Source organism: Pan troglodytes, chromosome 1 (genome assembly GCF_028858775.2).
Source record: "Pan troglodytes isolate AG18354 chromosome 1, NHGRI_mPanTro3-v2.0_pri, whole genome shotgun sequence".
NCBI lineage: Eukaryota > Metazoa > Chordata > Mammalia > Primates > Hominidae > Pan > Pan troglodytes.
In genome coordinates this window covers 90,433,596-90,449,839 of record NC_072398.2, presented here as the reverse complement: position 1 = coordinate 90,449,839, position 16,244 = coordinate 90,433,596, and the positions used below count along the sequence as shown (strand labels likewise).

At 38.3% G+C, this 16,244-nt stretch overlaps 2 protein-coding genes across 2 annotated transcripts; one reads left to right on the top strand and one right to left on the bottom strand.

Moving 5' to 3' along the window:
• The first annotated feature begins 1,825 nt into the window (after window positions 1–1,825).
• On the top strand, window positions 1,826–2,997 carry OR6K6 (olfactory receptor family 6 subfamily K member 6). The gene has a single exon (XM_524918.5). The coding sequence runs from the start codon at window positions 1,922–1,924 to the stop codon at window positions 2,951–2,953; it is 1,032 nt and encodes a 343-aa protein (XP_524918.2). The 5' UTR covers window positions 1,826–1,921; the 3' UTR covers window positions 2,954–2,997.
• A 9,909-nt stretch (window positions 2,998–12,906) lies between these two features.
• OR6N1 (olfactory receptor family 6 subfamily N member 1) lies at window positions 12,907–13,855 on the bottom strand. Its single transcript, XM_524919.6, has one exon. It carries the CDS (start codon window positions 13,843–13,845, stop codon window positions 12,907–12,909), a length of 939 nt encoding a protein of 312 aa, XP_524919.2. The 5' UTR covers window positions 13,846–13,855.
• Between the last annotated feature and the right edge of the window lie 2,389 nt (window positions 13,856–16,244).

Below are 16,244 nucleotides of genomic sequence, written 5' to 3'. Positions count from 1 at the left end.
TTTTTAAAGGATCAAATGAGACTTGCATTTAAAAACTTCTAAAAATATGATGATGTTCATTATAACAACAGAGGGAATAGAAATCATAGTGAAAATGAATAAAAGTGGAGAGGAAAGAGTGTTTACTGATTGAGTATTCCAGAGAATCATGATCCTGGATGAAGTTTATTCTGACTGCCACAGCTGTGCCCCAGTGCCCAGCTTTATACTCTATTCCTCTATGAGAGATAAGGTTTTATAGCCCCAGGACAACTTTTGAAACCTGACCCTGGGGAATGTCTAATTACTACGTAGCATTTTTCTTCTAATTTGTCCCTTAGAGGGGAGAGAAAGATACATAATTTTCCTTTAGACATTGCATCATCCAAAGAGAAACTCCCAGGAAAGACCATCTTTCCATTCTAGTTATTCCTGGAAGAGGCTTCAGAGACGTTTGTACCCTTATTGACAGGCTACGAGAAGAGGTGGCTGCAGAGATTTTGAGGAGCATTCTCATGGTGTCAGGCAGGGTAAGTACTAAAGACTGCATTGAAAGGGCATCATCCAACCTCCTTTTACTTCTACTTTGCCTGCCCAATAGCTTCCTTACATCCTCAACTCTTCAGGACCCAACTGTTGCCCTACTGTTTCATGGCAAACTGTCATAATTTAAGAACTTTGCTACATGAGTAAAATATTATACTAAGGGTAAATGAAATCGGGAAGGGATAACAGAAAGAATATGGTTCAGCTAACAGTTTGAAGATACTGATAATGTCTAAGGTCTTTTAAACATTAAATCTTGTTGAAACCCTAATAATTGTGGATTCTTGAAGAGTCACAGAGAAAGTTACTGCTTTTCTTCAAAGTCAAGTCTAATCTAATTCAAGTGTCTTTACATCATACAAAAAATATTTTTAGATTGAACTCCTTGGACACTACTAAATATCTTTAACAGTAGGATTTTATTAATGGTTCTTTATGTATTTCAGGAACAAGAATAATATTTATTTACCTTTATATAGCCCTTGAACCTATGGCATCATTGATACATAGCAGAAGATCAATCGATATGTGAGTGTTAGTTGAATAAATGTACCAATGATGAATAATGATGCAGCTTTACTACTGAGAAGGGCCCCATGTGTACAGCAACAAAGTAGTCACTCTGTCTGGCTTTTATGAGCCTCTTAGCACCTATTTTCTTGTATTTTGTTATAGCCCTGTGTTTCCTTCTCTGTCCTTCCATATTCTCTATAATGACTACTCAGCACGATTATTCAATTGCTTAGAAAAGAAAAACACAGGAAGGACAGAGAAGTGGATATTTTAGTCAGAAGAAAACTCCAATATCTTACACTTTTCCCCTTGGAAGCTCTGCCTTTCTGTGGCGCACTGTTGCTTGTTTCCTTCCAAAGCCTGCCTCTCCTATCTACCTTCCTCACAGTTTAAGGTGCAAGGCAGAGGCATCCTTTAAAAATTAATTTTCCTAGTCTGACAGGAGAATTGCTTGAACCCGGGAGGCGGAGGTTGTGGTGAGGCGAGATTGAGTCATTGCACTCCAGCCTGGGCAAGAAGAGCAAGACTCCATCTCAAAAAATAATAATAATAATTAATTTTCCTAGTCTGAAATGCATTTATTTGTATCTGCTTTTGACCTATTGAAGAAACCATGTCAGCTTTCTCACCTCACACCCGGGACAGACAGACATTAAAAAATGACCAAACCTACAGAAAATATTTCCAGATAATGAAATTTGAGTATTGCTTTGCTTTTTGCACATCAGTTGAAGATGTTTACCAGAAAAAAAAAAAAGGTCATTCAGGGGTCCAACAGCAAATATTTCAGATGATTTTGGCATGGAGGTAAAGCTTAAGAGAGATTTCTAACTGGTTTCTTCAGGATTCCAGAATCAGCTTGAGTAACTCATTACAGAAAGGAATGAAGCAATATTCAGTGGGTAATCAACATTCCAATTATAGGAGTCTCTTGTTTCCTTTTCTGTGTTCACAGATGACACAGTTGACGGCCAGTGGGAATCAGACAATGGTGACTGAGTTCCTCTTCTCTATGTTCCCGCATCCGCACAGAGGTGGCCTCTTATTCTTTATTCCCTTGCTTCTCATCTACGGATTTATCCTAACTGGAAACCTAATAATGTTCATTGTCATCCAGGTGGACATGGCCCTGCACACCCCTTTGTATTTCTTTATCAATGTCCTCTCCTTCCTGGAGATCTGCTATACCACAACCACCATCCCCAAGATGCTGTCCTGCCTAATCAGTGAGCAGAAGAGCATCTCCGTGGCTGGCTGCCTCCTGCAGATGTACTTTTTCCACTCACTTGGTATCACAGAAAGCTGTGTCCTGACAGCAATGGCCATTGACAGGTACATAGCTATCTGCAATCCACTCCGTTACCCAACCATCATGATTCCCAAACTTTGTATCCAGCTGACAGTTGGATCCTGCTTTTGTGGCTTCCTCCTTGTGCTTCCTGAGATTGCATGGATTTCCACCATGCCTTTCTGTGGCTCCAAACAGATCCACCAGATATTCTGTGATTTCACACCTGTGCTGAGCTTGGCCTGCACAGATACATCCCTAGTGGTCATTGTGGATGCCATCCATGCAGCGGAAATTGTAGCCTCCTTCCTGGTCATTGCTCTATCCTACATCCGGATTATTATAGTGATTCTGGGAATGCACTCAGCTGAAGGTCGTCACAAGGCCTTTTCCACCTGTGCTGCTCACCTTGCTGTGTTCTTGCTATTTTTTGGCAGTGTGGCTGTCATGTATTTGAGATTCTCAGCCACCTACTCAGTGTTTTGGGACACAGCAATTGCTGTCACTTTTGTTATCCTTGCTCCCTTTTTCAACCCCATCATCTATAGCCTGAGAAACAAGGACATGAAAGAGGCTATTGGAAGGCTTTTCCACTATCAGAAGAGGGCTGGTTGGGCTGGGAAATAGATACAGATCCTGGAGACTCTAAAAAGCCTCTTGGAAGAGCAAAATTTCACTGTTATTTATCTTTCCATGTCTATCCTCTTTCCATATTGCTGCAGCTACTTGTTCTATTATTTTTAAAAAGAATGATAAACTGCTGTATACAGGCTGTGGATGGTAAGTGGATGGCCAGTTTACATCAATGCCCCTACCATGCTTGTTACAGCTGAAGCAGTATAGATCAACTCTCTTGCTTTTAACACAGGTTGGCTTCCTCCTCGCACTCTAGCAGCTAGGCTCCTGCTAGTCTCTTCAGTGCTCTGACATGCTAGTGGGGCCGGGAAGCAGAATAGAAGAGGCATGACAGACAAGAAAGTTCTGAGAATTGCTACTGCTAACTTCCCCAATTCCCTTTCTGGAAATGCATCCCCTGTCATTTGGCATTCCATATAAATAAATCGTTTCCTGATACTAGAGAGAGGTCTTCTCTACTTTTAGCTCATTTAATTCCCAAACTCATTTCAGCAAACGTGAACTGATTTTGTACATGATGTGTTACAGAATTTTAGATCCCAAGAGGTTCCACCAAAATTAATAACAATAACAGTCCACTATATGTCTTGATCACATTACTATTTAAAATATTTTCACAGGTATAAATCCTCTTGAAATCTAAAATACCCTGAAGTAAATAGGTCAGGGATCACTATTATTTAAATGTTGAAACTAAAGCTCACAGAAGTTAACAACTGGCCTAAGGCCATATACATAGTGATAGAGCTGGGATTTAACCTCAGGTACTCTACTGTATTCTCTGTCTCCATTAAATATATAATTTTGTGTAAATTACTTGATGTTCAAAAAACTAAATTATGCAAACTTCTTTTCCCCAAAGTTTAATGAAACATTACCAGTTTTCAATGAGTCCTAGGAGTTAATGGTTCTTTCTTCCATGAATTCCCCAGCCCTCACGTGATTGTGGCATCATGGAAAGACTATGGGACAAAGAGATTTAAGGACTGTATTTTATACCTTTTTCTGACACTAAGTTGTGCCATTTTGGATGATCCACTTAATTTGCTGGCCTTCAGCTTCCTCTATAATTATGTGGTTGGATTAGATCAGTGATTGCTCAAACTGATTGTCAACATTTGTGGTTCAGAAAATCTGAAAGTGAAGCCTGGCCATTTGCATTTCTAAAAATCTCCCAGAAAATTCAGATGATGGGTAAGATTCAGGAACAGCTGGGCTGGATGATCACTAAGATCATTTCTAGTCCTGAGGCTATTTAATACTCATTTTTAACAATTCCCTAACATTTATTATCTCATTTATCATCAACAATTCTATTTAATAAATATGAACTTCTTTTTACATGAGAAACATGATACACAGAGCTGCAATAACTAGTCCAAGTACACAGAGATAATTATTATGAATCTAAGGCAGAAATTCATTATATCTGGTTCCAGATCCATGTCTTTATTGACCATGATCTCATACCTAGTTCACAGGCTTTCATCCTAATCACTAAACTTAATAAAATTTCTAAAGGAAATATGGTATTCAATAAGTAAATATAATTACAAATTATCGTACATTAAGTGGTGAAAGAGTTTATTCCTTGAGTAATCAAGATTTATTTATTTTTTAAAAATTTGAGTAGGAACTCTATGTCAGGCACCCTGTTAGGTGCAGAGCATTCACTTAGTGGCTATCATATGAATGGTCTTGGCTTTGGAGGTCTCGGAGTCTAATGAGTCATTATCGCTGCTATTAATGAGAATGTCATTACCCATAAAATTTACTGTTTTTCTTGTCATGAGACAGGATAATCCCTATGGACTCATTGTTCCCAGGCCATTTTATTTCCTCTAAACCTTCTGAAGGTTTTTGTGTGTGTTTGAAACCTCTTTAGATGGTACCCTTTTTTGTTCTCTTCTCTCTCTCAACCCTGCACATTGATTCTTTTCACAAAGATATCCTTAACCTTTAAGACTGAACCTCAGACATAATTATTTTTACTACTGTTGCCTCCAGCTTCTCAACCTGGTTCCAAATTACTGCAGTCTTCAAGAAAGATTCCTCACACTAATATCTCTGGCACTGATTTTAGGACCAATATTGGCCCTTATTTTGATATGACTTTTCTCTTTTTGTTTCTCTTGCTATTAATATAGTTTTGTTTGTCCTACATCTCTCATTAGACTAAGTAGGGGTCCACAGATAGCAGAAACATTTTCTCATCTTTCTGATTGCTGGAACACAGTATATAATTCTGCAGATTATCTGTCAACTATCCAAGCTTTGTTCTTGATTTAGGAACAGCTGGGCTGGATGATCACTAAGATCATTTCTAGTGCTGAGGCTATTTAATACGGATTTTTAACAATTTCGTAGCATGTATTATCTCATTTATCATCAACAATTCTATTTAATAAATATGAACTTCTTTTTACATGAGAAAAGTTAGTGCACCAACTGATTGACAGGTTGGGCTGGCTGAGAGAATCAGTGGATCAAGGCCTGTGGGAAGAAAGGAGATAGAGTGAGAAGGGGCAGCCTTTGATGTCAATGATAAGCAGTGCACATATCAGCCTAAGAAAACAGAAGGAGAAGGAGTAAAGAATGGAAAAGTTGCCACCCAAGTGGAAGCAGAACTCAAATGAGCCAGGCTAAAATAATAAGTCTATCCAGATCCTTCATTACTTTATTTTCAGGTACCCCCCTTAACTTCTTCTTAGTCCCAGCCCTTGTTCAGTATAAGGCTCTCTCCTATTAGTTTGATGTTCTTACTTTTTCCTTAAGGTCATCTGTGTAAAAGAATAGCCATTTTTCCTCATTTGCTCTGAACCTGAAGTTATCTTGGAAGACATCTAGTTCTGTCTTTAGGTCTTTGAAGAATCACTACACTGTCTTCCACAATGGCTGAACTGATTTACACTCCCATCTATAGTGTATAAGCATTCCTTTTTCTCTACAGCCTCGCCACCATCTGTTATTTTTTGACATTTTAATAATAGCTATTCTAACTGGTGTGAGATGGTATCTGTTCATGTTCTTTGCCTACTTCTTAACGGGGCTGTTTGTTTTCTGTTGTAAATTTGTTTAAGTTCCTTATAGATGTTGGATATTAGACCTTCGTCAGATGCATATATACCCAGAGAATATAAATGATTCTATTATAAAGACACATACACGTGTATGTTCATTTAAGCACTATTCACAATGGTGAAAACATGGAATCAACCTAAATGCCCATCAATGCCAAACTGGGTAAAGAATATGTGGTACAAACACACAATGAAATACTACGTAGCCATAAAAAGGAATGAGATCATATTCTTTGCAGGGACATGGTTGGAGCTGGAGGCCATTATCCTCAGCAAACTAACACAGAAACAGAAAACCGAGTACTGCATGTTCTCACTTACAAGTGGGAGCTAAATGATGAGAACACACGGACGCATAGAGGGGAACAACACACATTGGAACGTTTCACAAAGTTGAGGGTGAGAGGAGGGAGAGGAGCAGGAAAAATAACTAATGGGTGCTAGGCTTAATCCCTGGGTCATGAAACAATCTGTACAACAAACCTCTATGACACAAGTTTACCTATGTAACAAACCTGCACATGTACCCCTGAACTTAGAATAAAAGTTAAAAAAAGACATCTATTTTTTTTCTACACCTAAATATATGAACTCCTCATCAGCATACGACAAAAAAGGTAATTTAGCCTCTGCTTGAACATTTAACTAAGGTGGCCTTCCCAGTGTTAACTAGTTCCAATAACGAGAAAGCTTCTCTTTATTAGAGTAGACCTAAGGTCTCACTAAGACTGAGAACTTCAAAATCCTACTGTCCAAACATGAATCATGGCTTTTCCACTAACCAGCTATACAACTTTGAAAACTGACACAGGTGTTCTGGGTCTTAATATTCCTATCTATAATATGGGAGTTTCATAGATTGTAAAGACTATATATATATAATATATATTATATATATAATCATTTATACAAATAAAAATACTGAGCACAGTGCCTATAATGTTTAGCAGTTACTTTTACTATTGTTATGAGACAAAAATTACTTATAGGGCCAACACGTTGGAAAACTCCAGAGGATGCTATTAAATCTTTAGTTTCTGCTTTCTGAAATCCTAGCAGCAATAGCTGAGTTCTCCAAATTTCACAAAGTGACTTTCTCAGGGCCAAGAACTGAAACTGTTATATAATATTTTGACACAAACAAAACAGCAATTTACCATTTCACAGGTAGAAAATGCTGTGGCTCATGCTTGTAACACCAGCTACTTAGGAGGCTGAGGAGGGAGGATTGTTTGAGGCCAGGAGTTTGAGGCTGCAGTGATCTATGATTGCACCTATACACTCCAACCTGGGCAACAGAGCAAGACCCCAACTCTGAAAAAAAATAGGAAGAAATAGAGTCCCATTTATGATGCAGCATTGTTCCTTCACGTTAGAAATTTACTAACTTTCATAAGACAGAGTTATTTTTATTTTGGACTTGAAAAATTATCAGTCTTGTAATTGAATGCTTTAGCAAAAGAGTCAAAATCTCTCCGAGTATGGGGTTAAACAATGCTTCTCTAAAACTGGGGTAGAGACCATCATTCTCTCAGTTTAAATCACTTTCTTTAAACAGCGAGTGAAGTCCCAAGGAACAAAGCACCCTTGGCAGCCACTCAGACACTGCATTTTTGTTTCCAAACCCATAACCTGGTTGTTATGTTTTAAACTATTACTTTCATATCTTAGTCCTTTTCCTTTCCTTCCCTGGGCCTTTTAAAGATTAGAGAAACCTAGCCTGGAAGGATGAATACTTTTCTTAATTCAGAGTCCCTGACTCTGACTTACTCTATAGTTTTGGCAAGTTGTTTCATCAACCGAGTTCTACATTTCTAATATTTCAGAATAGAGATAATAGTTGCAGCTGGGTGCAGTGGCTCGCGCCTGTAATCTCAGCACTTTGGGAGGCAGAGGCAGGCGAATCACGAGGTCAGGAGATCGAGACCATCCCGGCTAACACAGTGAAACCCCGTCTTCACTAAAAATATAGAAAATTATCCGGGCGTGGTGGTGGGTGCCTGTAGTCCCAGCTACTCAGGAGGCTGAGGCAGGAGAATGGCATGAACCCAGGAGGCGGAGTTTGCAGTGAGCCAAGATCGCACTACTGCACTCCAGCCTGGGCGACAGAGCGAGACTCCATCTCAAAAAAAAAAAAAAAAAAAAAAAAAGTTGCTATGCATGATGCTTTCATAAAAATGGCTAACTGACTTATTCTTCAGTTTTCATTTTAAATGCAACTTTCGCAAGAAGAGAATGCTCCCCTTCCTATGTCCATGTGTTCTCATTGTTCAATTCCCACTTATGAGTGAGAACATGCAGTGTTTGGTTTTTTGTCCTTGCGATAGTTTGCTGAGAATGATGGTTTCCAGCTTCATCCATGTCCCTACAAAGGACATGAACTCATCCTTTTTTATGGCTGCATAGTATTCCATGGTGTATATGTGCCACATTTTCTTAATCCAGTCTATCATTGTTGGACATTTAGGTTGGTTCCAAGTCTTTGCTATTGTGAATAGTGCTGCTATAAACATACGTGTGCATGTGTCTTTATAGCAGCATGATTTATAATCCTTTGGGTATATACCCAGAAATGGGATGGCTGGGTCAAATGGTATTTCTAGTCCTAGGTCCCTGAGGAATTGCCACACTGACTTCCACAATGGTTGAACTAGTTTACAGTCCCACCAACAGTGTAAAAGTGTTCCTATTTCTCCATATCCTCTCCAGCACCTGTTGTTTCCTGACTTTTTTTTTTTATATATACTTTTAAGTTTTAGGGTACATATGCACATTGTGCAGGTTAGTTACATATGTATACATGTGCCATGCTGGTGCGCTGCACCCACTAACTCGTCATCTAGCATTAGGTATATCTCCCGATGCTATCCCTCCCCCCTCCCACCACCCCACAACATTCCCCAGAGTGTGATATTCCCTTTCCTGTGTCCATGTGATCTCATTGTTCAGTTCCCACCTATGAGTGAGAATATGCGGTGTTTGGTTTTTTCTTCTTGCGATAGTTTACTGAGAATGATGATTTCCAATTTCATCCATGTCCCTACAAAGGATATGAACTCATCATTTTTTATGGCTGCATAGTATTCCATGGTGGATATGTGCCACATTTTCTTAATCCAGTCTATCATTTTTGGACATTTGGGTTGGTTCCAAGTCTTTGCTATTGTGAATAATGCCGCAATAAACATACAGGTGCATGTGTCTTTATAGCAGCATGATTTATAGTCCTTTGGGTATATACCCAGTAATGGGATGGCTGGGTCAAATGGTATTTCCAGTTCTAGATCCCTGAGGAATCGCCACACTGACTTCCACAATGGTTGAACTAGTTTAAAGTTCCACCAACAGTGTAAAAGTGTTCCTATTTCTCCACATCCTCTCCAGCACCTGTTGTTTCCTGACTTTTTAATGATTGCCATTCTAACTGGTGTGAGATGGTATCTCATTGTGGTTTTGATTTGCATTTCTCTGATGGCCAGTGATGATGAGCACTTTTTCATGTGTTTTTTGGCTGCATAAATGTCTTCTTTTGAGAAGTGTCTGTTCATGTCCTTCGCCCACTTTTTGATGGGGTTGTTTGTTTTTTTCTTGTAAATTTGTTTGAGTTCATTGTAGATTCTGGATATTAGCCCTTTGTCAGATGAGTAGGTTGCGAAAATTTTCTCCCATTTTGTAGGTTGCCTGTTCACTCTGATGGTAGTTTCTTTTGCTGTGCAGAAGCTCTTTAGTTTAATTAGATCCCATTTGTCAATTTTGGCTTTTGTTGCCATTGCTGTTGGTGTTTTAGACATGAAGTCCTTGCCCATGCCTATGTCCTGAATGGTAATGCCTAGGTTTTCTTCTAGGGTTTTTATGGTTTTAGGTCTAAGGTTTATGTCTTTAATCCATCTTGAATTGATTTTTGTATAAGGTGTAAGGAAGGGATCCAGTTTCAGCTTTCTACATATGGCTAGCCAGTTTTCCCAGCACCATTTATTAAATAGGGAATCCTTTCCCCATTGCTTGTTTTTCTCAGGTTTGTCAAAGATCAGATAGTTGTAGATATGTGGCATTATTTCTGAGGGCTCTGTTCTGTTCCATTGATCTATATCTCTGTTTTGGTACCAGCACCATGCTGTTTTGGTTACTGTAGCCTTGTAGTACAGTTTGAAGTCGGGTAGCATGATGCCTCCAGCTTTGTTCTTTTGGCTTAGGATTGACTTGGCGATGCAGGCTCTTTTTTGGTTCCATATGAACTTTAAAGTAGTTTTTTCCAATTCAGTGAAGAAAGTCACTGGTAGCTTGATGGGGATGGCATTGAATCTGTAAATTACCTTGGGCAGTATGGCCATTTTCACGATATTGATTCTTCCTGCCCATGAGCATGGAATGTTCTTCCATTTGTTTTTGTCCTCTTTTATTTTGTTGAGCAGTGGTTTGAAGTTCTTGAAGAGGTCCTTCACGTCCCTTGTAAGTTGGATTCCTAGGTATTTTATTCTCTTTGAAGCAATTGTGAATGGGAGTTCACTCATGATTTGGCTCTCTGTGTGTTATTGGTGTATAAGAATGCTTATGATTTTTGCACATTGATTTTGTATCCTGAGACTTTGCTGAAATTGCTTATCAGCTTAAGGAGATTTTGGGCTGAGACAATGGGGTTTTCTAGATATACAATCATGTCATCTGCAAACAGGGACAATTTGACTGTCTCTTTTCCTAATTGAACACCCTTTATTTCCTTCTCCTACCTGATTGCCCTGGCCAGAACGTCAAACACTATGTTGAATAGGAGTGGTGAGAGAGGGCATCCCTGTCTTGTGCCCGTTTTCAAAGGGAATGCTTCCAGTTTTTGCCCATTCAGTATGATATTGGGAAGGGGAACATCACACACTGGGGACTGTTGTGGGGTTGGGGGATGGGGGAGGGATAGCATTAGGAGATACTCCTAATGCTAAATGATGAGTTAATGGGTGCAGCACACCAACATGGCACATGTATACATATGTAAAAAACCTGCACGTTGTGCACATGTACCCTAAATAAAATAATAATAAAATAAAATAAAATAAAAAAGAAAATAATAGGGGCAAATTTACCTAGCATAGATTTAGTGATACTTAGTCATCAAAAATGTCCAGGACAAAAAATTTTACCAAAAGTCAAACACAACTTGTTTTTAATAACTTTATTTCTTGGCATTTTTATTCTAGATGAAACACTAAATGAAATATATCATAAATAGAATGCTACATATATAAATAGAACAATTCAAGTTCCCATTTGATAGAGTATAATATTTTGAATTCCTGGTGATTATTTAATGTAAAAACATTTATCTGCTTAAAATTCTCAGTAAACTTCAAAGACAAGTGAAAAAAAAGGAGCATGCATGTTTATCTTAATACTACTTCCCACAATTATAATTAATTATAACTAATTAATTATAAATTAATTATAATTAATTATAACTAATTAATTATAAATTAATTATAATTAATTATAACTAATTAATTATAAATTAATTATAATTTTAATATTTATATTCTCAACTCTTTTAAAACACCCTAAAGGTAGGACCTGGACATATATATGTCTTGTTCATTGCTTTTGTAGGGTTGACACTGCAGCTGATATATAGTAAGAGCTAAATAAACGTGTTAATTTGAATGCATGGATGGATGAATACCTTTAAAAGTGTGGTATTAAAAATATTTTGTAATCTTCTTAGGAAGTTCTATAGAATTCAAAGATTTCTTGTAGTTAATATTTGATCCTCCATTCACGGAAGGATACATAAAGAATACATAATATTAGCTATTAATTGAATCCCCAGATCTCTCATATGCTACATTTTAGAATTATTTTTCACATGTTTCAGGAAATAATTAGCTTACAATTAAATAAAGAAATGGTTCGATGTAAAAAGTAATCCTATTTCTTTCCACTGACTCAACTCCTATACTTTCATACATTATAGTGGCCATAGATATTAGGACCACTAAGATAGGTACATGAAACTTGTCAGAACAGAACTGTGACAAACTATACTTTTCAAGTATAGTATACTTGTATACTATACCAGTATTCCTTCTGGCTGGTTTGCTGCTTTCCTTTGGAGAAAATACTTGGAAAGTATTTTTGTTATTTATGTTTTACTAGATATTGTTCTAAGACTCAGAGTAATGATAAGTCTTTGCAGAATAAAATAAATAAAAACAAGTCCTTATTTATTTACTATCACCTACATGTCAGACACTGTGCACTGTGGTTTACAAATCTTAACGTTAATATTCAAAACACTCTTCAAGAAAATATCGTTATCAAATAATGAAATTAAGACTCAGAGATGCTAAGTTACTTTCTAAACATTAAGTAATTAGCAAGTGACTGAATAAAATATGATTTAAATCCAGATGTATATGAGTTCAAAAAACATGCTTTTTTCTACTGTACCAGTCTTCTCCACATGAAATGATTGCAAGTGGTACAAAAAACATCATGAATCACATTTTGTTTAGGACATGCCTGACTATATTTATATTAAGTCAAGTAAATTTGAAAAATGCCTATATACGTATAATAGGTAAGACACAGATTTTTAAAAAAAACCTAAGTGTGATACATAAACATCTGAGTTTTGAAAATCACTGCATTACATCATGTTGAAGGGATGTGTACTTTCCCTAGTCTCTGGTCTCAAGCCAAATGTGGCTCCAGCAGACAGTATGAAGGTCGCTATAACACTGAAAGTCAGTCAGCACTTGCTGCAGCTCCACCACCCCACATAGAAAAGCACTGAATTTTTAGTTTCTCATCTCTGGCCACTGTTGATCCCTGGGGCCACCATATCCTCAGGCCCGGCCTTGGCCTACTCTCAGCCCCAACTCATGCCAATATCCCAATTCTCTTTAGCTGCCTCCTCACAGCCTCCTTGATCTCCTTGTTGCGCAAGCTGTAGATGAAGGGGTTGAGGAAGGGTGTGAGCACTGAGTAGACCACTGCCAGGGCCTGGTCATAGTCCAGTGAGTAGCTCTTCTTCAGCCGCACATACATGAAAAGGATGCTCCCATAGAAGATGAGAACCACAGTGAGGTGGGAGGCACACGTGGAGATGGCCTTCCTCTTGCCGGCAGCTGAGGGAATTCTGAGCACTGTGCAGATGATCTGCACATAGGAGCAGAGGATCAGCAGGAAGGTGGCTAGGATCTTGCAGGAATTTATAACAAAATCTACTAGGACATTTATAGACGTATCAGTGCAAGCCAAACTCAGCACAGGAGGGAAGTCACAAAAGACGTGCTGAATGCGATTGGGGCCACAGAATGGGAGGCGTGAAATCAAGGAAATTTCAACTACTGGCCCAGCCAAGCCTCCCAACCAACAGCCAATGGCAATCTCTGCACAGAGTATTGGGGTCATGAGGGTTGGGTAGTGGAGGGGCCGGCAGATGGCTAAATACCTATCGTAGGCCATAGCTGTCAGGAGATAGCACTCAGTCGCTCCAAGGGAGTGAAAGAAATAGATCTGCAGGAGACACCCAGAGAATGAAATGGTCTTTTTCTCACTGAGCAAGTTTGCCAGCATCTTAGGGATGGTGGCAGCTGTATAGCCAAGCTCTGAGAAGGAGAGAGTGCTGACAAAGTGGTACATGGGTGTGTGAAGCCGGGAGTCCAGGCAGACCACCAGGAATATCAGCAGGTTTCCCAACACAGTCATGAGGTAAATGAGAAGCAACAAGAGGAAGAGATAAATCTGGACACCCTGGAGATGGGGGAAGCCCAAGATGATGAATTCTGTTACCTGGCTCCAGTTCCCTGTGTCCATTGCTCACCATTCATGTCCCTAGATGTGAAGTGTGGAAGGATAGGAAAGAAAGTTGAACTATAGGGGTTCTAACAAGAAGGCAACCCTCAAATTACTATTGCCCTCCCTTCTCTCACCTCCAGAGTAAAGCCCTCTAAGTAAATGCTTTGAGAGGTCAACATTTCGATTCCATCCCTCCCTGCCCTTCCTGTCAACAGCCTCCTTCAGACTATTCACCTTTATGTTTAGTCTTCCCTGATTAACACAGCTCATTTTTGGCCTTCCTAATCCATCCTGTAACCCAGTTGACTTTCTCAATAGAATCTATATAGATTTTAGAAATTTAGGTATTTCTAATCCAAGGTATATATTAACATTTATACATATTGTTCATCTAAGGTAAAAATCATCATTTATACTGATAATATATTGATACCGTACTGGACCAAATATATATAATTTGAATATTATTTTCTAATTTCTCATTTTAATTTGTTTTCTTCTTCAACTTTCTGGCTACCAAAGAATCAATTGTTTTCCCTTCTGCTCCCTCCTATTCCTTTATGAGAACTCAGGTCTGCTAGCATCTTTCAGGGGCATGTAGGTCAGAATTTAGACCTCTTTTGGACACTGGTGAGAGCTCCAGTCAAAAATAAGAAGGTTAGAGTAAATAAAAAAGCCAAAGAAAGACAGGAGGCAAATCTATCTTTCTGCATTTCAACTTCAGACTGTGGCCACTTCATCAGTTCTTCCTGCCATTTCCCCCTCTATCAACTTCAAATGCTCTTTTCTGGTTTATTGCTTCTGTAGATATTAAATATACATGCTCTACTATGTTGAGGTCAATGTAACAATAATTGATTATTTTCAGTACTCTGGGCATTATACTTAGAACAGGGACTAAACAAATAAAATGTGGCACCTGATGTTAACAAACTAACATTGTAATACAGAGTATAGAGAAACAACTAACTATTATACAGCTCTTTCATGGAATACTCTATCAATGTAAAAACATGCTATTATTCTCATTTACTAAACAATCAAAAAAGCAAGAGCCTTAAATTCTTTCTCTTTACTCATCCCACAGCCACTGCTCTATTTCTTTCTATGTCCCTGAAAGAAAACTCTTCCAAGAGTCGGCTATACGCATTGCCTTTAATGCCTCTCTTTAAGTTTCTTCTTAAACCCACTCTAATTAGATTTGCACTACCACCACTCCATTAAAACCTCCTTTCTCATAGACGTTAATTATCTAAGATTTCCTGGATCCAATGGTCATTTGTCATTCCTCAGCTTACTTGGACTATCTATGTTTCTTGACAGTGTTGATTTATCCAGCCCGTTCACACACTTCCTTGACTTGATTCTCGGGATACTATACTTTTGGTTACTTTCTATCTTATTAGTCATTCCTTCTCATTCTCCAACTTTAATTTCTCCTCCATGCCCCATCCTTTTAATGTCACAGTGCCCATGGTCAGTGTTTAATCTTTTTTTTTTCTCTTCTATATAAACTCAACTCCTCTGCTCTATATCATCAAATACCAGAGCTTTAAACACTATAAATGTGTTGAAGACATCTAAATCTGTATCTCAGGCGATATTTTTCTCTGCTACTCCAGACTCATGTATTTCACTGCCTACTCACATCTCCTCTTGGGAGTCGAAGAGCCATCTCAAACTGAACTCCTGGGGTCTCTACCCCTAGTCTTCCCCATCACAAATGATGGCAATTGCAATCTTTCAACTGACAAGCTAAACTCCTGCAGTCATCCTTGTTTCTATCTTTCTCTCATATACCCAGGAACTGACTATGTTTGACCACCTCGGTCCAAGTCACTTTTATCTCACCCCTCTTACTGTAATTGACTCCTAACAGATCTCCCTACTTGCATTTGTTCACTTGTAGCCTCATCTCAACACACCAGAGTGATCCTGTTAAATTCTAAATTAGGTTCTGCGTTTCCATCAATCAAATGTGTTCAGTGACATATCATTTAAAACCTTTGCTGTAGCTCTTTCCTTGTTCTAGAATCTCTTTCGCCATTTGGATAGCTCTTTCATTTATTTCATCTTGGCTCAAATTTCACCAGCTCAACTACCTGGGCCATCCTATATAACTGCAGTGTGCCTCCATCCTTACATCCATATTCTGTACTGCTATTGCCTTTCTCTACTTAATTTTTAACTTTTTTTCCAGAGGACTTATCATGTTCTAACCTGTAAAATGTACTTATTTCTTATTCCTATTGTTTATTGGTTCTCTCCTCTTTGAGAGTATAAGTTCCTTAAGGGCAAAGATTTTTTTTCTTTTCTATTTTGTTTACTGGTGTATGTCAAGTGCCTAGAGCCATGTCTGAAATATAGTTACAACTCAATAAATATTTATGTAATTAATATGCAAATCTATTAAGATA